This window comes from Scaptodrosophila lebanonensis, unplaced genomic scaffold, assembly GCF_003285725.1.
Source record: "Scaptodrosophila lebanonensis strain 11010-0011.00,11010-0021.00 unplaced genomic scaffold, SlebRS2 tig00000001-arrow-pilon, whole genome shotgun sequence".
Taxonomy (NCBI): domain Eukaryota; kingdom Metazoa; phylum Arthropoda; class Insecta; order Diptera; family Drosophilidae; genus Scaptodrosophila; species Scaptodrosophila lebanonensis.
This window is the reverse complement of record NW_022060529.1, coordinates 24,165,170-24,188,466: the sequence shown is the minus strand read 5'-3', so window position 1 is coordinate 24,188,466 and position 23,297 is coordinate 24,165,170. Positions and strand designations below refer to the sequence as shown.

The following is a 23,297-nucleotide window of genomic DNA, read 5'->3' as shown; positions in this document are numbered from 1 at the left end:
ACGTCCATACATACATATGTGCCTATGTACATGCATATATGCGCAGTAAATGCTAAAATTTCAAACTTGAAAGCGCTACCACTATCATAGCGGCATGGTTATTGGTCCAATCAGCTGGTTCACAACTGTTCTGGAACAGTTGCGTAGTGTAGTTTATAACAGTTTTCAAGCTTTTAACTTAAAAGCTTTTGAAATCTTGTTTTGCTTCTCATAGATCGTCGCCGAAACCAAAATCTTCTGCTGGAGTCTAATTAGAAATTAGTCGCGCGCGTGTAGCCATCTGTCGCTGTTGTACAGTATCTGGGCAGAGGATCTAGTAGTGTCTAATTAATTTTTATTTATTTTCTACATATTCAACATCACGATGAACAACTTGAAGAAATTGCCTATGCGCTTGGTAAGTAGCTGACTCCTGTCGCCTGTTCATCAATCTTATTCGAATCTAATTTTTGTTTTTCGCCTTTCACTTTTAATTTTCAGCTGGCCAATGCAGCACATCGTCAGCAATGCGCCGCCATGTCCTCTGCCAGTGGCTTGCCTCCACCACTGACTTATCTCACCGATGATGAGAAAATGATGAAGGAGACGGGTGAGTTGCCTTTAAAGGATAACCGTCTTAGGGTCGCTGGGGGCGAGATAGCAAACTTCAAACCTTCGTATACAATTACATTCCTTACATGGTGTAAACTTAGCCCCATTTGATAAGCGCTGTTGTGTTAAATAGTTTTAGATATTATTTACTCAACTTCAGCGTTTTCCAGTTTGTTACGTAATTTGAACATCGCGTGTTGCTCTAAGTTTTTATTATTATTTATATTGCATTTGTGCTACGTTAAGCCGAATAATTTAAATGCAATTCCTTTCTTCCCTTCGACTATTTTAGGGTTAAATTATTTTTTTTTTAATAGGCAGCTGATAAAACTGTACTTTTCTGGGGTGGTGTGTCAGTGCCGCAGATAAGAACATTATTTGTTATGGGCAAGAACAGAAGAATGGCAGCCGATTTTAATTGTTCACCAGATCCGAGTGCATGCTAAGCAATTTTCTACATACAAATGTATGTATATGACAGACTGCATGTCGTTTTAATTTTCCTCCATTATCAGTGGAAATAGGTATTTGTTGCAATATTTGCCTTAATCGTATTAAATGGCTGAAGTATCATTTATTGCATTGCATAATTTATTACTCCCAATCCAATTTCATCGTTAGGCATGATATGCACAGGACCTGGTGCAATCAATCGAAATTAACTTCTGCACTGCAGACGTGGCACAGTTAAGTGTATTTATGTACATACATATGTATATGTGTTAAACTAACTAGCAATTTAGTCAATTTAATGGGTAACTACAGAGCATTTCAATCAACGGCCATTGGGTTCTAAAAATAAACTCGTCTGTGTCTGTGCTTTAGCTTTAGTTTTCGATGGTGGCGTTGCTTGGCCACCGTTGGTCGTGTGCGTTAAAAAGCTGCGGCAAAATTACGTTCCTGTCTATATATCTTTGGGTGGTTGTTGGGTCAAAGCCTGCTGCCGGCTGCTTTGACATGCAGATAAAGGAAGAAGGACGACACGTTTATATCGGGAATTTTTTTCACAAGTCAGTCAGCCGTTTAGTTTCCCAAATCAAAGCAAACTTGATGGCGTTACACTTGTGATAGAGCAAATATGCGGCTATGCCACGCCCCTGCCCAAATGTGTCCACTGTTCTAGTGGCACGCGGGCGACGGTGTGCGTGGCATTTGGTCGCGTAACTCACCTAGAGAGTTGAGTCAGTGGAACTTCAAGTTCTTAGACCGCTGATTCTTAGTTGGAGAGTTGACACTTTTTATCATAAACCGGCCAATAGATCATGAGCACATACTTTGTAAATACAGTGAAAACTCTCGTGGATGGACACTCACGGTCGGCCAATTTTTGTCCGCCCAAGGGGAGTGTCCTCTTAAGGGGATACACCGATCGAATGTTTTAGAAAAAGTGCCCGCTGAAGTGTGTCAGGATAAAACAGATGTTCATTAAATGAGTTTTCACTGTACATATGTACGTTATATGTGTGTGTGTGCGTTTCTTATGGTTAGGGGTTAGAGGGCGAGAGGCAGCAGTGTGCTGAAATTTACTTATCAATCTATATGTGACTCTTGGTAAATTGAGATTGTTACGTAACTTCTGCTGCCGGGTCCCGTAATCTGGGCAAGCGAAGGGGCGAATGCGATTGCAAGTCTTTTGGATTGATCGAGGCTCAAACTAGTTTTGCATGCATTAGTATAAGCTTAGAACAAGTTAAACAGAACCAGTGAAGTCTGGGTTATCAAGAGAAAGATTGGGCCCGGAACTTACAACATTACCGATGCATACAACCGAAATGAAAAATTTTAAAATCTTTTATTGCTTCTTGAAAAGTCCCTGCCCAGAGTCTGTTCCGGGGTACAGTTGCCTACAACGGCCATATAGCCCACTTTGAGGTTGTGGCAATCAGCAATGCCCAAAGAATCGTAGGGCAAGCCACAGCCTTCAGTTATAGTTTGGAAATGATCAATAAATAGGAATTGTCATACACAAATAATTACACCGACTTGTAAAATGACCTGACATACATACGTTTGCACGTAGGCTTTCGGAAAAAAATATACTGCTGACCGGCCAGCTGGGTGCTAAAAGACGCAATAAGTAGGTGTGTGCGAGCGTCACTTGGAAGCTGTCCAACAAAAAATAAAAAACATACTACATATACAGAGAAAGAGCGAGCCACACGCGATCGTGAGCGCACAATCGGCGCTCGCAGTACAGAATTGATAAAACAAACGCGTGGGCAAATACACCCGATGACATACAGATATACACACATACATATATACATATATATATATAAATACTTGCGCACAGATAAATATATTTACATAAAGTATGCTCACAGGCCCCCGATAGAAAAGACCAGTTTGATTAACGACTTTTTTTCTAAGATTGTACAGGCGCAAGGTGGTCGAAGCTTTTGCAAAAGTTCTTTAGAACTTTTCATGGTCAAAGCTTGATAATGAAAGCTTTCGATGATAACAGCACTGACTAAACGATTCCTCTCTTCCTCCCATTACTTTTCAGTGGCCAAGCTGGCGCAGGATCAAATCTTGCCGCTGGTCAAGAAAATGGACTTTGAACACAAATTTGATCCCTCCGTGGTCAAAGCCGTTTTCGAGAACGGTCTTATGGGCATTGAGATTGATACAGAGCTTGGCGGCAGTGGCTGCAACTTTATGACCAATATTATAGTCGTGGAGGAGCTGTCGAAAATTGATCCAGCTGTGGCTGCCTTTGTGGACATCCATAACACATTGGTCAACTCTCTCATGATTAAATTCGGAAACAAGGAGCAGAAAGAAAAGTATTTGCCCAAGCTTGCTCAGGAATATGCTGGCAGCTTTGCTCTCACCGAGCCCGGTGCAGGCTCCGACGCCTTCTCTCTGAAAACTGTTGCCAAGAAGGACGGCTCACATTATGTAATCAACGGCACCAAGATGTGGATCTCTAACAGTGATGTAGCTGGCGTTTTCCTGGTCTTTGCCAATGCCAAGCCCGAGGATGTAAGTTTATTTCCACCGTTGATAGATAGGGTCATCATTTTTCTTTGAACTCACCTTTCGTTCTAGGGCTACCGCGGTATCACGACCTTCATTGTTGATCGCGATACACCCGGTCTGATCGTGAACAAGCCCGAGGACAAACTGGGCATTCGTGCCTCTGGCACCTGCATGATCACCTTCGACAACGTCCGCGTTCCCGAGGAGAACATTCTTGGCACCTTCGGTCATGGCTACAAATATGCCGCCGGCTTCTTGAACGAGGGCCGCATTGGCATTGGCGCCCAGATGGTTGGCGCGGCGCAGGGTACCTTTGACGCCACCATTCCCTACCTGTTGGAGCGCAAGCAATTCAACGACTCAATTTTCAACTTCCAGTCTATGCAGCATCAAATCGCTACTATTGCCACAGAGATTGAAGCTGCGCGTCTTCTCACCTACAACGCAGCACGTCTGCAGGAGCAGGGCGTACCGTTCCTGAAGGAGGCCGCCATGGCCAAGTTCTACGCTTCTGAAGTAGCTCAGCGTGCAGCCATCAAGTGTATTGACTGGATGGGCGGCGTTGGATTCACCCGTGACTTCCCCCAGGAGAAATTCTATCGTGATGTGAAGATCGGAGCGATCTACGAGGGCACAACCAACATGCAGTTGAGCACCATTGCCAAGTGCATCAAGAAAGACTACTCTGGTTAGGGCAGTTCATCCCCTCTCTTTCTGTGTTTAAAGCCTACATATAAAGCTGAGATATCGTAGCAGATACGTCAAGTGCATTTAAGGAAGTTGCGGGTCGGTTCCTCAGCCGTCCCGCAGCTGTCAAATAACCGTAGCATTTACATATATATGTACATGGATTTTTTTGTTATAATGTATCAAATACAAATTAAATTTTTAACTTTACAAATGTCTGCTTTGTGTTTGGTGCCATTATGGGTTGGTATGAGCTCGCGCCGCACTTCGTCCATCGGTGGTGGTGAAGGCTGCTAACAATATGTTTATCACTGTGATCATAAAAACGCCCATTACGAGCAGCTCATGGGTGCGCGCAAAGCGACGACTACGGCAGCGCTTGAGACGATTCTACAATGATTTAAGTACGACGATATTGCAATGTTTGAAAGTAACTCACACATTTACCTTAAAAATGAGGGCTATACCCACGAAAAGCTGCATGACAAGGGACAATATAACTAAAACCAAGCTGTAGTAGTATGTGGAGGACTCGTGATTGTAGGTGATCAGAAAACGCAGCTGATTAGCATTCGCCGAAAGCAGAGCTATGTCCATGAGACCTGCAATGAGATAATGCTTTAGTACGCCAAGGAAAATTTGGAAACTTCTCACTCACCCTCGGCCACATTTTTATTTGCCGCATAGCTATTATCAGGCGACAACACGCTTGTGCAATTCTTTCCCCTTCCTCTGGCCGTTGTCTTCTTTATTTCAACAGGTGTTCCAGTTGCTTTCTCTTCCTCCTCCTCAATGGTAGACTCACTATTGCAGCACTGCCCTGTAGCCACTGTGCTCGCATAGCTACCCGTCCGACTAGGGACTGCATCGTCCAAAACTATCGACACCGCATTGCTGTGCATGACTATCCTGTTTACTTCGGACATGTGTTCTGTAACATTTGCTTACGTTAAATGAAAATATTTGGAACAATGCCCAGACATTGCGTGGCCCTATTGTGAACATAGCAAGTTGCGGTTGTCCATTTGTGGTCACAGCTCTGATAAAGCGTGGCTTGCGGCCACCTGACACTGACCTCTCTTCGCAAGTCACAACATGCGCCTCACTGTTGAAATATTTACAGTAAAAACTAATAATGGTTATAAGAAGAATAAGAATGCTCCAATAAACAATTGCTCAAAACTAAAACGATCAAACAAATAATAATGGTAAGTAGAGACGTACAGTTTGTATAAGTTTGCATTACACCGTTTACTGAAAAGTGTAAATGGTATAGGAGTATTGTTAAAAGTGTAAGAATATTAGTGCATTGGAGTGTACTTTGCAATAATCATAAGAAAGATAGATCACATGTTATAGTTATGTACATACATACATATGGGATCAGCATGACGAAACAAATCCAAATCGGGTTATCCGTATGTCTGTACCTGACGGTAATAATCCCCAGTAATTATCTTTCCTTTTTCGATAATGTTTATGGACTCTAAGCATTATTCCATTTGTGTCCCCGGGCCACCCCTGCCAGGCGTACTAGCATCTACTTATAAAAATCGAATAATGTTATATAAAACGGTATTTTTTAATAAAGAAAAACAGTATAAGAGTAAAATTTAAGTTAATCTACCTAGTAGTTCTTGTTCCACCACCTTTTAGTCAGTTCCCGGTTTGTTTAAAGAGATGAACGGTATTCAACTCCGAAGGTAACGTATTAGTTTTTTATATATACAGACAATTTATGAAAACATTTTTAATTTCTAATTTATTAAAATAAGTTCTTAGACTTTAACCCCAATGTACTTTTTATAGCGTCAACTCCTCAGTATTAACTGCTTAACTTAAGTGGAACACATAGATCGCAGGAAATACTTTTCGAAGGGCACTTGCCTTAAAATTATAATACAGCCTGAAAGTATGCCACAATTTTACTATGGTGCCTTACATGTGCTGGCTGAGCGTTTTTCACACCAGAAAATTGCTCAAAGAAATATGTCAGCTGACAGAAATACTCTTGGGCATCTATAATTGGAGCCACCCACTATCATCGCGCCCACTGAACCGACATTGACACGGTGCTGCCGTCTGTGACCTGAACCCGGCGCCTTGTTGTCTCTCAGCTTTGTTGCCTTGTCGCACTCTTTTGCTGCATTTTAAAAAAACGTTATCACACATACCTACATATGTATTTATACATATACATGCATATGTATGTATGTATGTACATATGTTTACGTACAAGTATGCACATATGTACAGTAGGTAAATATTTATACGGACAACAAACTTAACTGGGTTCACCCATATAATTATATTTAGTTGCTTTATTTTCAATAATTGATTAGCCTGACAATAAATCTTGCAAGCAAATATTGATCGAAAGACTTTTTATAAAAATACCAACAGCTGCCACAAAAAGGACACACATAGACTAGGTGCGTCTCCTCCCATTTTTCTCAGGCAACCACCTGACATTTTTTTGCAGTACCAAATGCGTCACAGGCCCGACAGTCGAACGCCTACGGACAGCCCAAACACCCTAACACATACACACACACGTACTTATACACACACACACCTACGAACCTACATACTATCACACATAAATACGAACACGTGGGCTAACCTAAAAGTTACTTGAAAATTTACGAATGCGATCAAAATTTAATCGTTACAACGTTACAACGCTACAAATCTAATAATTATCCACCTAGAAACTCCGTGCTTTAAAACTATAATAGGTACATACGGATTTTTTTTTATCTCGAATTACTTTCCACCAACAAAAAGAAAATAAGTTATCTATCTGTAACTTTAAAACTTTTCGTGAAAGTATAGTAAATATATGTTTATTATGGTTTTCTTTTATTTAAAAATATGTCTACAATAGTCAGGTTTATTTTAAACAATTTTAGTTTTCCAACGAAAATTTGAAAATTATGTTTTGTCTACCAAAATATGTTGGTCTCAAAAATTTCTACTTTGCCTTACACCTCTCAGATGAGAATGACTGTTGTGGGGGGGTCAGTAATCGCCAAACACTGCAATGTCAAAAACTTCTTTCAAAAGACGTCCACATAACTAAAAAGGTATGCAAATATTGAAAATATGTAAAAAAGAAACTTGAAGATTTATCGAAGCATTGCTCATATTTTTCAAAAGTAAAATAGAAATGATGGTGCTTAGGTATAACATAAAAATCATTCAGAACACTGTCGTTATGATAAACATCGAAACATTTTTTATATCACGTCATATTTTGCAGTACCTAATGGCTGATACTTTCAAGGCAGTCCGTGTATCTCAGTCAGGCCATCCGTTTGGTTCTTGGAAACACAATGCAGGACCTCCGTCGCCCGGCCCCCACATTTTATGCCGCAGTTGCCAGCACGTGTAGCATGTTTGCCTTTTCACCGCTTGGCAGTTAAGTTTAAACTACGTACGTTTTTGTTTTGACTGGGCTCTGAATTCTCTCCTGCAAAATGAGTGCTCTCTACCTCGTGTTCTCACTGCTCCATTCATTAGACTTCCACACAGGCGGGTGTTTGCTGCACGCATGCTCGTTGGCCAATCTAGCCAACTAACTGACTTCTTGCCTCTTCTGTCTCTGCTACTGTCGCTAGCACAGACGCGGCTCCTATCTCTATAGCCAACAACACGGCTTCGGCTCGGCCTCAGTTTAGTTTATTTCTGTCGCTCGACACGTTTGGCAGCCTTTTGGTTTCATCTCCGCCGTTGCCTGCCTAACTGTCGTTGCTCACTGCACGCGCCGCCGTCTACCGTCTGTGTGTCTTTTACCGCGTGCCTACGTTTTTTTCTGTTCATTGATTTTCCCTTTTATTTATTTAGTTGGTTCAGTTTACGTAAATCGTGCGTCTATTATTAAGTACGGATAGTTCGTCTATGAAATACTTTTAAAGCATACTATACATCTCAGACAACAACATCGTTGCGGGTAAGCTTCAATAAAGTAGCACCACCGCTCACCCACATCCAAACCCACCCACTAATGCACGTGCTGTTCAGTCAGCCATTGTGTCTGTGTCCTACCTCTACCTCGACATGTGACTGTAGGTCCTGCCGGTAAAAAATCAATGACCCGTAATTTGACAGTTGCGGTTATTGCCCCCCCGTCTGCGTTTCTTTCTCATGCCATTATACCAAAAATCATTAAATGCCACCTTGACCTCACACCGCCGGCACCCGCCCGGTACTTGCGTCCGCTTTTTACAAGCTGTGTGGCGCCATCCTATAAGGAAATCGATAGAGCCGACCCGGCGCATTGCATAACAAAGGAACCGGATGACCTGCTCCAAAAACTAGTAGCAGAAGATGCGGAATTTACTCTATACTCGAACCGCTTCAAGATTTTTTCCACCTACTTATGTACATGCAAGTGTATAATCTCATTATGGTTGTTGACGAGCAAGTCGGCTCGGTCCAAAGTTTTGGGCACGTTGATAAACAAGTCTCGCTGTTATTGTTTGTTGCTTGTTCTTATAATTATCAACTTTTTGCTTCGCTTTGTTTTATTTTTATTATTATTATTTTTCTTGATACGCTGCAATTGTGCACCGATCTGGGTGAAGAGGAGTTGCTTATTTCAATGAGTCTTTTTGTGACAACGCTAAAATCTTTGTGCGTATTCCCATATGTTTACGAATATTCAAGACCGAATCAATGGAAAACATTTAAGAACTAAAGAGATATTAAATTTTTATACATGATAGATTTTCGTCGCTCAAGTTTAGTTTTTGTATTTTGAATCTTTATCCTATTATTAGTTTCTGCTTTCTTTATTCTGAAATTTTTTATACTATACAACCTAAAGGTTTATCAAAATCAGTGAATCATGTAATCATATCACGTATCAGCAACGAACTGATTGGTACAACAATGTTTATGGAAAATAGTGGGTACAAAGTATATAAGAGTCGAAACAGTACGACTTTAACAGGTTTTACTCGTTTGGTATAGAAATTAATATATGTATATATAATTATACGTTCCACTTTATTTAAAGTGTATATAGTTTTGGGTTTGAAAATCTGTAAGACCTTATATAAATATAATACTACTTATAGTATAATATAAAAATAACAGAACGACGTTGAATGCCGTCTAGAATGGCATGCATTCTGAATATGAAACGTTAGAGCATTCACAGTTCGCAGTTAATTCTTCTGGCTTTGATAAGCCACCCTACACTCAAAGTAGAACTCGAGCTGATAAAGCCATAAATGTTTTGCTCTCCATTCTGGGTACTACTTCGCCGGAGCTTCATAGGCTTCATATATATTATAGTGTATCAGTTATGTTTTGCGGTCTACTTGAATAACAGGGCCGACACTCTTATCCCGATAGTAAGAGTGGGTTCCCCTTATTGCTCATATTTCTATGGAGAGGAATCAGTTTTGAAAGCCGCAATTAACATTGGTTTGACCATGGCCATTAGTAATGCACAATTAAACAACTTTATTAGCCCGGTATTAACTATCATACCACATATGAAGAAACATCTGCTTTTAATGAGCCTGTAAATGCAGTTTAAGTGCGTTTTATATAATAACAAACACTTTTGCGTACTTCGACCGACAGATCGATCAACTGAAACTGTTTTAATTGTTATCACCCGATGCATGTCATTACACACACATGCATAAGTATACAACAATTATTGATAGGCATCCATTTAAAAAAGAAATTGACTATGCGGTACTTGTTTTCCTCAACGCTCGATTGCTTTTGTATTGCGTCGAGTCTATAATTACGCATATTATAAACTGAAATATTTATCGGATGAATTGTGAGTTTAAAATTACACATATGCGTCGATTCACAGGTTTCCATTAGGGTTGTGTTCATGTTAGTACATATAGTGCTATCTATGTATGTGTATAATTTATATATACGTAATATATAAATTATTGATTAAAAAACGATTATTGTTTCTTGCTTATAGCAGCCAAAGTTGTTGGCCAAATAATATAGCAACGCCACAGCCGAAAAACTGAACGTTTACAGGAACCAAGGCTTAAGATGACGCCAGAAAAATCGGTTTTAGCCTATGTCAATCATTTGATCGTTAGCAATTTTTCATATTTTTGTAAGTATAATTATAATAATTTAACCCAAAGAAAATTGCTTGGAGTAAACATTCTCAATTTGCTTTCAAGGGGACGAGGTCGATGGGTACCTTAACTACTTTGGTGGCACACTGGGCACGCTGACCTTGACCAGTCTAGCGGCCAGTGTCGCCTACTACTTTGCAACGCGACCAACACAGGAAAAACCATTAGTGCCTCTGGAAAACCAATCACCTTTGCTCGATGTAAGTAGAAAAGCACAAATCAGCTGACAAGCCAACAATGGTCATGCACACATAAAATTACACATTAGTATTTGATTCTCACTCACCCATTACATCATCGATTTGCCGATTGTTTGTCTTTAGTTTGAGGTAAAACAGACAGTTGGCTAAAGCAGGGCAGGTCTTTTGATGTGCCAGCCGCACATATCTCTCGAATACGTTGTCGTCACATGATTTTTCGTTTAATTTTCTTCTATTTTTTTATTTTTGTTGTGGCTTTTGTCTTACGATGACGCAGTCACTACAGTGGTACAAACTAGTGCAGCGGTATCTGCGAAAACGAGCAGAGGTCCCACGCTCTAATTAGTTGCCGTACTGGCTGCCAAAAAGTGCAACATTTGTGATAATTTATCAAACGTCCCATGCACTTGATGGCCGCGAGTGCCATAAATCATGCCATGGTTCAATTGACATCCCATAATTTCATTTAATTAGTCAAGTCAATTGTTGCTAATTCAATTTATGCAAAACTGCATTTGCCATTTAGGTTTCATAGCTTATAGTTTGTTTTTTTTTTTTTCCTTTTAACTTTTCATTTTACATTTGACTTGCAATATTATTGTTGAATTTTTTGTTCTGCATTTTTCAATGCACTTCCTCATTGTTTATATTTGTAAATAAACAAAGAATTTATAATTCGCCAATTTTTGACATCTTGGAGAAACAAGCTAACACCCACGACTGTGTCTGTTGAAAAAAAAAAAACCTTCAACAGTAATGCAGCTTTGAAAAGCTTAGAGATGAGAGCGATATGCCGCAAAATGTCATGAGTTCCCCAAATGCATGTTCGTATGTACATACATATATGCCTAAAATTAAAATATGCTATTTTTATTAACACTTTTTACCCGCTTGAGCTGAAATTTCTTTGGATATCCCCGACCTTGCCAAACATGCAAAAATAAATAAGCCCTGCTTAGTTCTCGACATCTGGTAACACTGATTTTCTAACGAATTGCTAATTATGCTAGGGATCTTCGACAAAACCAATTGGAACAAAAATAAGTGGCAGTTGGTTTTTAAAAAATAAATATCTTTGCGTTTAGTTACAATTGACGTGGAAAAAGTATAAACCGCATTGTTAGCAGAACAAAATTCGCCGCATATAACAGCACCCCCAGTTACCCACCTGACTGCCGGCGGCGACGACGACGTCAACAGCCTGGCTGCTGTAATCATAAGAGATGAGTAGCGGTACGGTGCTCGATCTCGTGCACATAAAACCAAACAGCAAGAAGGAAAGCGGGTGTTGGCTTCCGACAGACAGACGGACAATCAGACAACTTGATCAAACTAAAACAAGAGCAACACCCGAAAAATACAACTACAAATTATACACGAAAACGTTCAATATAAAAAATTCAAGCGAATGAAATTCCTATGTGATCACTAACAAGCCCACCCCCGCCCACAACGTCTGCATGGTCACCCGTTTCATGTGACTCCCTACTCACTGCTCCCCCCGGCCGCTGGCAATGCGTTGTCTTTTGGCCATTTTTCTCTCAGCAAAATGCTCGTTGTTGTTCTTAGCGATGAAGAAGATCTGCTGTGGGCCAAAATCATTTTTAGCCACAAAACTGGCTGCTCAGTTCGAAATTACACGTCGTGGCGTCGCGTCGGCCGTATCTGTGCGCAAGATTCTAGGCGTTGACAAAGGAACCAAAAGCAAATTTCGTTTAAAACAACAAAAGCAACATAACGTACATATAGAACGCGTTTTTTTTTTTTATAAATACATACATATACCACATTCTAACAAATATTAGAATATACTACCCGTTGATCAACAGCACCAGTGATCGCGAAGCGAAACAGAAAATATCGAAAAGTAGGAGGGAAACAAAACGCACGAGGCGGGCGACAATTTGCAACAAATTGACAAAAATACTGCCGTTTAATCATTACGTAAAGCGCGGGACAAATTTTAAAAAATTATCTTTTACTATTTCTTATAAAGGCGACGTCTAAATAAGTGTCATACTGCCGCCGCCTTGTTGCTGCCTGGGCCTTTGAACCCTAGAACCAAACGCTAGAGTTCAAGTTCATATGACATGTAGCGGACGGCTAAGACAGCTCCTCTATAGCCCCTTTCTGAAAAAAGAACAAGCCGAACATGCATAAACATCAACATAAATAAAAAAAACCCAGCGTACTCAGAGCTATGCGTGCCGTTGAAATCATTTCGATTTTAATACGTTGTGATATATGAATGAGAATAAAATTAAATGACACTAAGGCATTGTCGAGTATTTTCGGGGCCTGGCTATAGCCAATAGGAGACGTTGTTCGAAGCAGACAATGCCCATTTTCTTTTTGTTAGCCCATAAGCAGTACGCTTACGAGTGTGTGTTTGTATATTTTTTTTACCTAATGTTTGGCATCATAATATTAGTTGTAGTTATTTCATATTCAGATCCTTGCAGATTTACATGAGCGTACAATACTTTTAACATTTTCTCAATGTCTAAAATTGAAGAAAGTGTGCGGCTATTGAAGCATTTTTCAATTTGTCTGCTTTTTTCGAGCACATACCAACTAGAACCGGTGCGGGAGCAATGTGGTACATTGAACATTTTATGGAATTTTGATTGAAAGCTGTCATAAAACTACAAATTGCACTCACAGTAACAAGTAATTTAATTTAAAATATCATTGAATAAAAATCGAAGACAGACAGTATAAGGCTTTTTTAAAATTCACATATTTTGAAATCTCATCTTATCACTAGTCATCATAGTACGCTTACTTGATAGTTCACGTCTAGTCTATCCACTCTTCTTGCTGGGGATAGCATTCCCCCTACCTCATAACTATAGATAAATATATTTTTCGGTTGTTTCTACAACTGCATTTTTAAAACAGCCATTGAAATATAATTGCTGATCTAAAACATCAGGTAGTTCAGTGAAAAATATTGCCATAAAAGAAAAAATTTAGCATTACTTTATTTGAAGGCAAGATATGCATGTGTTAGGTATTATTCTTACAGTAGACTCTCACGAATTGAAAGCTCAGAAATCGGAATGTACAGAAAATAGAACCTATGTTTTTCAGCACAAAACGAATATTAATTTCATCAGTTTTAATTTCCAAATTAATAAGAGCCATCGAGTTTACTCATGTATTAATTAATTAAATTGTTTATTTATTAATTTCATTTTGGGTTTAAATATTTATCAAACGTATTTTATCAAACGTATCAATTTTGTAAATTCAAACTACAAATATCTGAATTTTAAAAAATATACTCGAAATAAAAATTAAGTGCTCTGAAAAACGAAGACTATAGTTTTCTACAATAATTGAAATGAAATACGACAACGTAATCAAATTGAATTGAGATCAAAAATTCTCATTGCAAATCATGAATGAAAACGATTTAATAGCGCATCATTTGTTTAATGTATCCATTAAAAAGAAACAGTTCGGGAATTGTACATTTTCAAAATGAGACTAGATGATTTTGATTTTAAATGGCGTGTATATAAACATATAGCAAATACAAACAAAGAAACTAAATAAGTGCAACTCATTCTCGTTTATAGCTACACACGTCGTCAGCTTAGGATTAACCAATCCTTCATAAATTTTTCAGCATATATTTAAAGTTATTTAACAGTTTATTAAATTAACCGTAAAGGAGATCGCGAGAAACTTAAAATATATTGTACAAAGAAAAATAATTATCAGGCCATAACAATTAAATAAGATTATAATTAATAATTTGGCAAAATCTCTCTGGGTCCGAATGGAAGCATTTGTAACACAAATTAAAATTTATCTTTATTATTTATTAGAAATTAGTAAAAAGTTTCACCAATTTATAGGTAGCTTATACAAATTGCTAAAGAATAATGCATTCCCCACTTACACTCATTATTCTTAATCCCCTCCTTTCATAGCGTAGCTTCTACAAGCCAATAATTCCCATGACTATGACTCAGGCCCCAAAACAACTCATTATTTGTTTCTGCTTGGGTGTGTGTGTCAGTAATTTTTCAACACACAAGTCGCTATGTTTTTGCAAAATCCTCAGCAAATGATGCTACTAATTGTTGTGCGTTTTGTGTGTTTTGCGGCCACTCGCTAGCAGATAACAACAGCATTTAACTATTTATAGACATTTGGGGCAGAAGAGCGATTCCGACCGCGACTGCGACTGCGAATTGTGCTGTCGATGTTTGTATCGGGTCCGCGTGCCCCTTCCACAGCACGCAACTGACAATATTGAAAAATTATAAACAAAATCGAATTGGCAACACTTAGCAAATAGAATCTGACAGCGGCGGCTTGCGGCGCCACAACTCTTGTCGCTTTGCTTTGAAGATAAGGGATGAGGGGGACTTACCAAAATACCTTACGAGTATACGTGTATGCTTCTCTGCCTCGCTATAATTAGACCAAAGAGCGTTTGTACCTGTTGGCTCGATGCTAGCGCGCCTTCATTCATGCTATATTAATTAGAATTAAAATGCCCGGTGCGTAAATATGTGAAAAATTAAATTGAAACTGAAATAGAGATTTTATGAACGGACCGACCGTTGCATGACGTCAAATGATGCGAGTGGTGAGGCCGGGGGGGCTGAAGCAGAATCGAAGGCGTGAGCGAAGTGGGCAGTTGGTGCTGTTGCTGCTCATAAAAATAGTTGTCGAAAAGTGAAAACCGTATCGTTTCATTTTGCAGTCATTTGGAAAATGTGCATAATAAACGCTTTGGCGGGTAAATTGAATGACCAATAAAAGCTGAAAGCCGTGCAAAGTGTCACACAGTAGACGTCAAAAGTGAATAGCAAATAATAACGACGGAGAGACAAGATGTCTTGTTGCGGCCAAATCACCACAATACGCGTGCCAATCGAGCTGAGCAATCAGAGTGATGTGCTCAAGGTAAAGAAGGCTTCTACTTACTTGTATATCTAAATCTTAACTAACATTGGCTTAAATCCGTTTACGTGTGCGAAACTAATGATAATTCTTTGCTTTTTCTTTTGTTTTATTTTTCTTTTGTTCCTCTTGTTTTTCGGCCAACATTTAATCTGCAGCTTATATACGATCCACGGCAAGATATCAACCACAGGGTAGGCGTGCGATTTCATTTCAATTTCGTTAAAGTTTCTGCCCCTAGGGGTATGCAGTACATTTCGTCGCTCGCTCGCTCTCTCCCTTTCCCAACCTTCCTCAAAGTATACCGTGCGTCATGAAAACACACAGAACCGGCACAAGCTCGATCAGTTTATTGTATAAACAAGCACAAATCATTCGATTTATTTTTTACAAACATTTTTGAAAGCATTTGCTCATTAAAGCGCCAGCAGACCATTACCATTTGGCCTTTGGTCTATTTTGATACTCGTCCCATGCATCAACACTTGGGTTTTTTCGCCAATCATGTTTTTTTTTCTTTTTTGTTTGCGGCTGTTTCTCATAAAGGAAGTGCGCTATTGCTTTTCGATTTATTGATACGATCGCGCCACTTTGCACTTACTATATTGGCCGATTTTATGTGCGCAATATTTCCGCTGAGTGATATGTTTATGGCATACGAGGATTAAAGAAAAACAAACCGTATATCATGCGATTGTATGAAGCAAGTAAATTAAAATTCTTATTGATGAACGTCTATCAACGACAGCAATCACAACACAAATACAAATACAAAGCTATTTCCAGTAATTCCTTGTGCAATGTGAAATGCGTTCAATCACAAATTTTGTGTAAATTGAACGGGATGGCCTCGAAAAAATATGCTTTCATGTTCGATTCATAAGCCATTTACTCGGTTTGTTTTCAATCAAAATTTTAGCAAATGGCCATTTTTTTTAAATATTTTTATATAGCATATGTATGTGTATGTACATATATAAAACAGATATTAAAATGTCTGTAACATCCATATACTTATAGACATCAAAGTCCGTCTACCCTTCCAGCTTTAATGCTATACGCCTATTTTGCTGTCAAACGAACAATCGCTTGAACAACCACTTGGTGGTTGTTCTTAAAGTTCTTGAATTTGAACAAAATAAAGCCACTACTATCCCTTACCTGTTTTAAAAACAAATATATTGTTTGTTTTCAATAACAGCGCACTGAAACCACCATGACACGATTAAGTACATACCTTAGATTAGATACTTCATCTACCTTTTTACATTACACTTTATTTTAATGGGGTAAGGAGTACGAGTTTCGCTTTATTATTAGTAATTTTCTACTAAGACGATTAGATATGTCTAAATAGACCAGAAGGGCCTTTTATATTGACCACTGGGTTAGAAAATGCATCTCTTAATAATGATTTAGCAAGCTTTTCTGTAAATGGAACGAGTGTAGTTAGAAGTTTAAATTTAAACTGTTGTAGATTAAGATTATCCGAAATCAGTTGATATATTTTTGAATCTATTGAAGGAGCCTTTGACACTGGAAACAAGTTTGATATTTTTAACAACAAAATTGATTTTATCATGAAATAATAAGAAAAACATCACTTTATTAAAATTGGATATTATTCAAACTCTGGAAAAATTCTCAAAAAGAAAGACAGAGAAAATCTGCATTAAGATAGGAATATGACAGAATTGGATAATAATCCGGTTCCTTAGAACTTTTAATGGCAATACTTGCAGTCTCTGCTATGAGAAATATGTATATAGAGAACTTATTCTAAAGAGCTGTGGTGCAATGCAATAGAAAATAAAATTGTCACACATGTTGCCCATTGCCTTCTGAGTTTAGACTATAGGTACTCATTAGATAAATTATAAAATTAATGATTAGATAAATAACACCGTATATTCAGTATGTTTTTACAACAGTCTAGGAATATACTTACAAATTTATTGGAACTATTTCACTTTCAGCTGCTTATACAATACATCTCATGCATAAAACGTATTAGTATTCCGCATTCCAAGTCCCCTTTTCTCAATCTCTGTCACTCATTGCATGTACACAACTTTTTCCTTCTTTTCTATGGTCTTTTTCAGGGTCCAGAACAAATACACGTTTCCAAATTCTACAAAGAATCAAAAAATGGCAAATTTGTGTCCTACATCACAGAGAACGTGCGGACACTCTATCAGACGTTCCGCGAAGGTGCATATGCCTCGAACAATGGACCCTGCCTCGGCTGGCGGGAGACGCTCACATCGCCCTACCAGGTGCCTAACTCTTGATATATTGTGTGCGCTTAAATCTTGACGACTATTTTTTTCGTACAGTGGATTAACTATGACGAGGCCCTATTACGTGCCAAGAACTTTGGCTCCGGAATGCTAGCGTTGGGCGCTCGTCCCAAACAACTAATTGGCATCTATTCGCAAAATAGACCGGAGTGGATTCTATATGAGCAGGCCTGCTATTCCTTTTCTCTGGTTGTGGTGCCGCTCTACGACACCCTCGGTCCAGATGCCTGTGCTTTTATCATACGCCAAACGGAAATGTCTATAGTCATAGTGGAAGACGATGCCAAAGCGGGCATGCTGTTGGAGAAGGCGCCGCGTAGCCTGAAGATTATTGTTTCCATTAAGCCCATCCGGCAAACGACGTTAGAGCGTGCGCGAAGTCGTGGCGTTCAAATATTCTCCTTCATAGATGTGGAAAAACTTGGCGCCAAAGGCAATCATGCCGAGGTACCGCCCACAGCCGAAGACCTGTGCACAGTGTGCTACACTTCCGGCACCACAGGCAATCCCAAAGGCGTCATGCTCACCCACGGCAATGTAGTGGCTGGCGTCTGTGCCGTTATCTTGCAAATGGGTGATCATCGCATACGAGCCGGGGATGTGATGATCTCGTTCCTGCCTTTGGCCCACATGTTCGAGCGCTGCTGCGAAAACGGCATCTATTATGTAGGTGGCTGTGTAGGTTTCTACTCTGGCGACATCAAGGAGCTGACGAACGATCTGAAAATGCTGAAGCCCACTGTAATGCCAGCCGTTCCCCGACTCCTAAATCGCGTCTACGATAAAATACAAAACGAGATATCCTCCTCGTCGCTGAAGCGCGGTCTCTTCAACATGGCCATGAAGTCCAAGGAGAAGGAGATCGCCCGAGGAGTGCTACGGCGCAACGGCTGCTGGGACAAGCTAGTCTTTAAAAAGGTGCATCAGGCGTTTGGAGGTAATCTACGACTTATGGTCGTGGGATCAGCGCCGCTGGCTGGCAATGTTCTTACCTTCATGCGCTGTGCCCTGGGCTGTCTGGTTCTGGAGGGTTACGGTCAAACGGAATGCACTGGAGCTATTACGCTTACTGTTCAGGGTGACTATGTGCCCAATCATGTTGGGCCGCCTGTCTCCTGCAACGCCGTCAAGCTGGTGGATGTACCCGAGATGGAGTACTTTGCAAATCAAAATACGGGAGAGGTGTGTGTGCGTGGATCGAATGTGTTCCACGGGTAAGTAAACTACAATAAAACAGTAGAGACTAATTCTTTGGTAGATTATATTTTAATTAGAAAAAGGGCTTCTACACATAGATACCATTTGTTTAAATCTTTGCCAACAATATAAGGCAAATTCAATATTTGACTTTACGTGTTTATATAAATCAATAATTATAGTTCCCATATGGATATCTGTAGTTGGGTGCTACAGAAATATTATGCTATCAGTGTTGAAGCAGCTTTTTCTCCAAACTTTTAACTCGTGTAAAAGTAGTGTACTCCTATATATTTAAGTTTTTATAGCCTGTACCCAAAGGGTGAAAGGCTATACTAGTTTTGTGCGCATGTATGTAACACACAGAAGGAGGCGTGGCAGACCCCACAAAGTATATATATTCTTGATCAGGATGAGAAGCCGAGTCGATATAGCCTTGTCCGTCCGTCCGTCTGTCCGTCTGTCTGTCCGTCTGTCCGTATGAACGCAAGGATCTCAGAAAGTATAAGAGCTAGAATAACCAAACTTGGTTTCCATATTCTCCTAAGACCGAGAAAGTACGAGTTTGAGTTTTTTTTCGATGCACCCCCCCACTCCCCCGCAACTCGTGTTTTTTCTTATAACTTCCGTAATTCTCGGAATTTTGAAATCAATTTTGGTAGGTACATCCAGTTAGTACTAATGTGTCCGTGTGCCAAATTTCATCATGATAGGTCAATTCTGAAGAAAGTTATAGCCATAAGTAAAATCGCTGCTCATGCGCTGCCTCTGTCGGCAGCGCTGCCCGCAGCTGTTGTTGTTGTTGCTGCTTTGGTTCAACTTTGTGCTGCATACATACACGCATATAAACACGCATAGGTACGTGATGTAAATGTATGCTGTTAAAACTAAACATAAACATATATTCTAATTTAATTTAATTAATAAATTCATTAATTTTTTTTAATAATTAAATTTTTTTTTTAAATTTTTTTTTTTAATTTTTCTTTTTTTGTGGAGAGTACAGGCTATTTTACTGTCGGGCTTGCTCGACTGTAGCGTTCTATCTTGTTTTAAACTAATAATTCTTCTTATAACTATCTACAATCCCTCGTTACTTATTACTTAATTAAGTTAAACATTCGCTTAACAGCTACTACAAAGACGCGGAAAAAACAGCCGAAGCCATTGACGCGGAAGGATGGCATCATACGGGCGACGTGGGAATGTGGCTGCCTAATGGTACATTGCGAATTATCGATCGACGCAAGCATATCTTCAAGCTAAGCCAGGGCGAGTACATAGTTCCCGAGAAGATTGAGAATATCTATACGTTGAGTCAATATGTCAATCAAGTTTACGTCTATGGCGAAAGCTTAAAGGTAAGAAGATGATGGCCTCAAAAATAATTTATTTGGGCTGTATAAATTTATGATTAGTTGATTGATAAATATTTTCCATCTCATTGTCGTAGAGTTGCATCATAGCTGTTGTAGTACCTGATGTTGATGTACTGAAGCAATGGGCCACGGAGAACAACGTACGCGGCACCCTCTCCGTCCTATGCAATAATAAGAATGTCAAGGAACTGATTATGAACGATATGCTCAATTGGGGAAAGCAGAGCGGTCTAAAATCATTCGAACAGGTGCGTACAGAAGACTGCCCTGAATCCACCCAAAACCCCAATTTTCACATCCTTTGCAGGTGAAAGACGTTTATCTGCATCCTGATCCTTTCTCTGTACAAAACGGTCTGCTCACACCCACATTCAAGGCAAAGCGCCCGCAACTGAAGAGCTACTTCAAGCCGCAGCTCGAGGATATGTATAAACATTTGGATTAAAGTAATAACAAACACTACAACAACTAGAACAACGAAGAGCAAACTAAACCGCATCCAAATGGACACAAAACCAACAATAAATACTACTACTTATAAATAAATAAATAACTATATAAACTGATAGCAAAGACTAAAATTATTTTTGAATATCAACAAGAAGCAAATGCCAGAATAATAGTTACATGTACTTAATACGTACATCTACATATACAAGAATAGTACTACATAGCAAGAAAATCGAAAAATATAAATCTAATTTTGTAGTTTCGTCAATTTTTAGCATATAAGCTGAGCAATAACAAGTACACGATTCAGGATGCAGATATAATTCTAACTGGCCGCAGCATTTTACGACTATACATATGTAGGTATAATTTAATAGGGAACCTCTTAGAAATTCTTGTCAAAACTGTAGGTCAAATATGTTAACTATGGTTGTCCAAATTGCAATGGTTTAGTTTCGAATCGTGTTTTATTTAATTAGCAACAAATACGTAGTCTGAATAAAACATATTCAAACATATTGATAAAATGAGTAAAACCAAAGCTTTAATACTTAACACTACTAATACACTCAGAGTTAGTTTAAATAAAAAATATAACATTTTAATTAAAAAATTATTAAAATAAAGCTATAAATACGATAACGCTGATACCGAGAATAAAAATAAAAATAATGCCAGGGCCGATTAGGGATATGCAAGCAAAGCATGTCGTTTTACAATTAAAGCAAAGCAATTTAACAATAAACTTACAAATTTTACAAAGGATTAAGCGAATTTTTTTAAAACGTCGCAACTCACTTACCACTTGGACTGCACTGTCTGCCTTACAAAACGAAGAGAAAGCAAAGAAAAACTCTCTAATATACTAAACATAAAATACAGCATAATGATAATAATATTGATAATTCTTTTCCTAACTTATAATTTTAAATAAATAACCTAAACAAAATCGAAATCGTTTTTCATTGAAATAAAACGCAAGGACTAATTTCTGACTTCTTCTTGAATTTTTTTCCCATATAATTTATATAATTCCTGGAAACTTTTATTATACCCTCAACCTGTACTTAATGGCTAAACTGATGATGTATTAAGTTCCAATGTATTTAACACACAGAAGAAAGAGTGGCAGACATCGCAAAGTACTTATGTACTTGTATATGTATTCTTTATAAGTAGATGAGAAGATCAAATCTAGTACAAACATATAGCCATATCTGTCTGTTTGTATGGACGCAGCAGTAAGTGCGGAAGTTTGTGTTTTTCTTGTCGATACACCCCCACTCCTACGTTGGCAATAACTGTTTATGTTGATACTCCCGTCAGTAAAAATATTTTTACGACTGCGCCGAAACAACAATCTGTTCAGTCAGTGATTCTCCACCTTTAGCTTTACACTTTTTTTATAGCCTGTACCCAAAGGGTGAAAGGCTATACTAGTTTTGTGCGCATGTATGTAACACCCAGAAGGAGGCGTGGCAGACCCCACAAAGCATATATATTATTGATGAGGATGACAAGATAAGTCGATATAGCTAGGATAACCAAACTTTGCATTCAGGTTCCCCTAAGCCTCAGGCAGATCGAGTTTGTGTTTTTTATACCCTGTACCCAAAGGGTACAAGGGTATATTAGTTTTGTGCGAGTGCACATGGAACACACAGAAGGAGGCTTGGTAGACCCCACAAAGTATATATATTCTTGATCAGCATGACAAGCCGAGTCGATATAGCCATGTCCGTCTGTCTGTCTGTCTGTATGAACGCAAGGATCTCCGAAAGTATAAGAGCTAGAATAACCAAACTTGGTATACAGATTCTCCTGAGACCGAGAAAGGACGAGTTTGTTCATTTTTTCTGATCCACCCCCCCTATTTTATATTTAATTTAGTTAATTAATTAAATTAATTTAGTTTATTAATTAAATTAATTTAGTTAATTAATTAAATTAATTAATTAATTAAATTAAATTAATTTAATTACTTTTTTGTGGGGTGGTACAGGGTATTTAAGAGTTGAGCCTGCTCGACTTTAACATTCCTTTCTTGTTTTTTTCTGATACACCCCTCCCCCCACTCCACCGCAATTCGTGTTTTCCTAACTCCGGTAGTTCTTGGAATTTTGAACTCAAATTTGGAACATACATCCATGTCCGTGTGCCAAGTTTCATCATGATAGCTCAAATATGAAGAAAGTTATAGCCAGAAATAAAATCGCTGTCCGCAGCTGTTGTTGTTGTTGCTGCTTTGATTCAACTTTGTGCTGCATACATACACGCATAGGCAAGTGATATAAATGTATTCTGTTAAAACTGAACATAAACATGTCTTCTAATTAAATTTAATTAATTCCATTTTTTGTTAATCATTTAATTTTAAAAAAAAAAATTTTTTTATTTTCCTTTTTTGTGGAGAGTACAGGCTATTTCACTGTCGGGCTTGCTAGACTGTAGCGTTCTATC

General features: G+C 38.7%; 3 protein-coding genes across 6 annotated transcripts; 2 read left to right on the top strand and 1 right to left on the bottom strand.

The window, feature by feature from the left end:
- Positions 1 to 271: 271 nt before the first annotated feature.
- On the top strand, positions 272 to 4,474 carry LOC115620940 (short/branched chain specific acyl-CoA dehydrogenase, mitochondrial). Its single transcript, XM_030514456.1, has 4 exons — positions 272 to 397; positions 481 to 589; positions 3,098 to 3,576; positions 3,643 to 4,474. Exons 1-4 carry the CDS (start codon positions 365 to 367, stop codon positions 4,264 to 4,266), a joined length of 1,245 nt encoding a protein of 414 aa, XP_030370316.1. The 5' UTR covers positions 272 to 364; the 3' UTR covers positions 4,267 to 4,474.
- Positions 4,470 to 21,739, bottom strand: LOC115620949 (ninjurin-1). Its single transcript, XM_030514467.1, has 4 exons — positions 21,640 to 21,739; positions 4,919 to 5,365; positions 4,708 to 4,862; positions 4,470 to 4,650 (listed from the first exon to the last, which is right to left on the bottom strand). The coding sequence occupies exons 2-4, from the start codon at positions 5,184 to 5,186 to the stop codon at positions 4,498 to 4,500; spliced, it is 576 nt and encodes a 191-aa protein (XP_030370327.1). The 5' UTR covers positions 5,187 to 5,365; positions 21,640 to 21,739; the 3' UTR covers positions 4,470 to 4,497.
- On the top strand, positions 8,019 to 20,953 carry LOC115620917 (long-chain-fatty-acid--CoA ligase 5). Of its 4 annotated transcripts, none has more exons than XM_030514418.1 (8): positions 8,019 to 8,212; positions 10,220 to 10,363; positions 10,434 to 10,588; positions 17,614 to 17,787; positions 17,848 to 19,025; positions 20,141 to 20,369; positions 20,462 to 20,635; positions 20,695 to 20,953. In XM_030514418.1, the coding sequence occupies exons 2-8, from the start codon at positions 10,297 to 10,299 to the stop codon at positions 20,830 to 20,832; spliced, it is 2,115 nt and encodes a 704-aa protein (XP_030370278.1). In that variant the 5' UTR covers positions 8,019 to 8,212; positions 10,220 to 10,296; the 3' UTR covers positions 20,833 to 20,953. The 4 variants fall into 4 exon arrangements, with proteins under 4 accessions (XP_030370278.1, XP_030370287.1, XP_030370304.1 ...); XM_030514427.1 differs by lacking the exons at positions 8,019 to 8,212; positions 10,220 to 10,363; positions 10,434 to 10,588 and adding exons at positions 12,238 to 12,327; positions 15,312 to 15,514; positions 15,670 to 15,705; XM_030514435.1 differs by lacking the exons at positions 8,019 to 8,212; positions 10,220 to 10,363; positions 10,434 to 10,588 and adding exons at positions 12,288 to 12,532; positions 15,312 to 15,514; positions 15,670 to 15,705.
- Positions 21,740 to 23,297: the final 1,558 nt, after the last annotated feature.

Coding starts and splice junctions, on each gene's coding strand:
- LOC115620940 (XM_030514456.1), top strand. CDS start 365: ATGAACAACTTGAAGAAATTGCCTATGCGCTTG. Junction 590..3,097: donor GAAAATGATGAAGGAGACGG/GTGAGTTGCCTT, acceptor ATTACTTTTCAG/TGGCCAAGCTGGCGCAGGAT. Junction 3,577..3,642: donor CCAATGCCAAGCCCGAGGAT/GTAAGTTTATTT, acceptor CTTTCGTTCTAG/GGCTACCGCGGTATCACGAC.
- LOC115620949 (XM_030514467.1), bottom strand. CDS start 5,186: ATGTCCGAAGTAAACAGGATAGTCATGCACAGCAATGCGGTGTCGATA. Junction 4,863..4,918: donor AAATAAAAATGTGGCCGAGG/GTGAGTGAGAAG, acceptor ATCTCATTGCAG/GTCTCATGGACATAGCTCTG. Junction 4,651..4,707: donor GTATAGCCCTCATTTTTAAG/GTAAATGTGTGA, acceptor AAATCATTGTAG/AATCGTCTCAAGCGCTGCCG.
- LOC115620917 (XM_030514418.1), top strand. CDS start 10,297: ATGACGCCAGAAAAATCGGTTTTAGCCTATGTCAATCATTTGATCGTT. Junction 10,364..10,433: donor TAGCAATTTTTCATATTTTT/GTAAGTATAATT, acceptor TTTGCTTTCAAG/GGGACGAGGTCGATGGGTAC. Junction 10,589..17,613: donor ACCAATCACCTTTGCTCGAT/GTAAGTAGAAAA, acceptor GGTCTTTTTCAG/GGTCCAGAACAAATACACGT.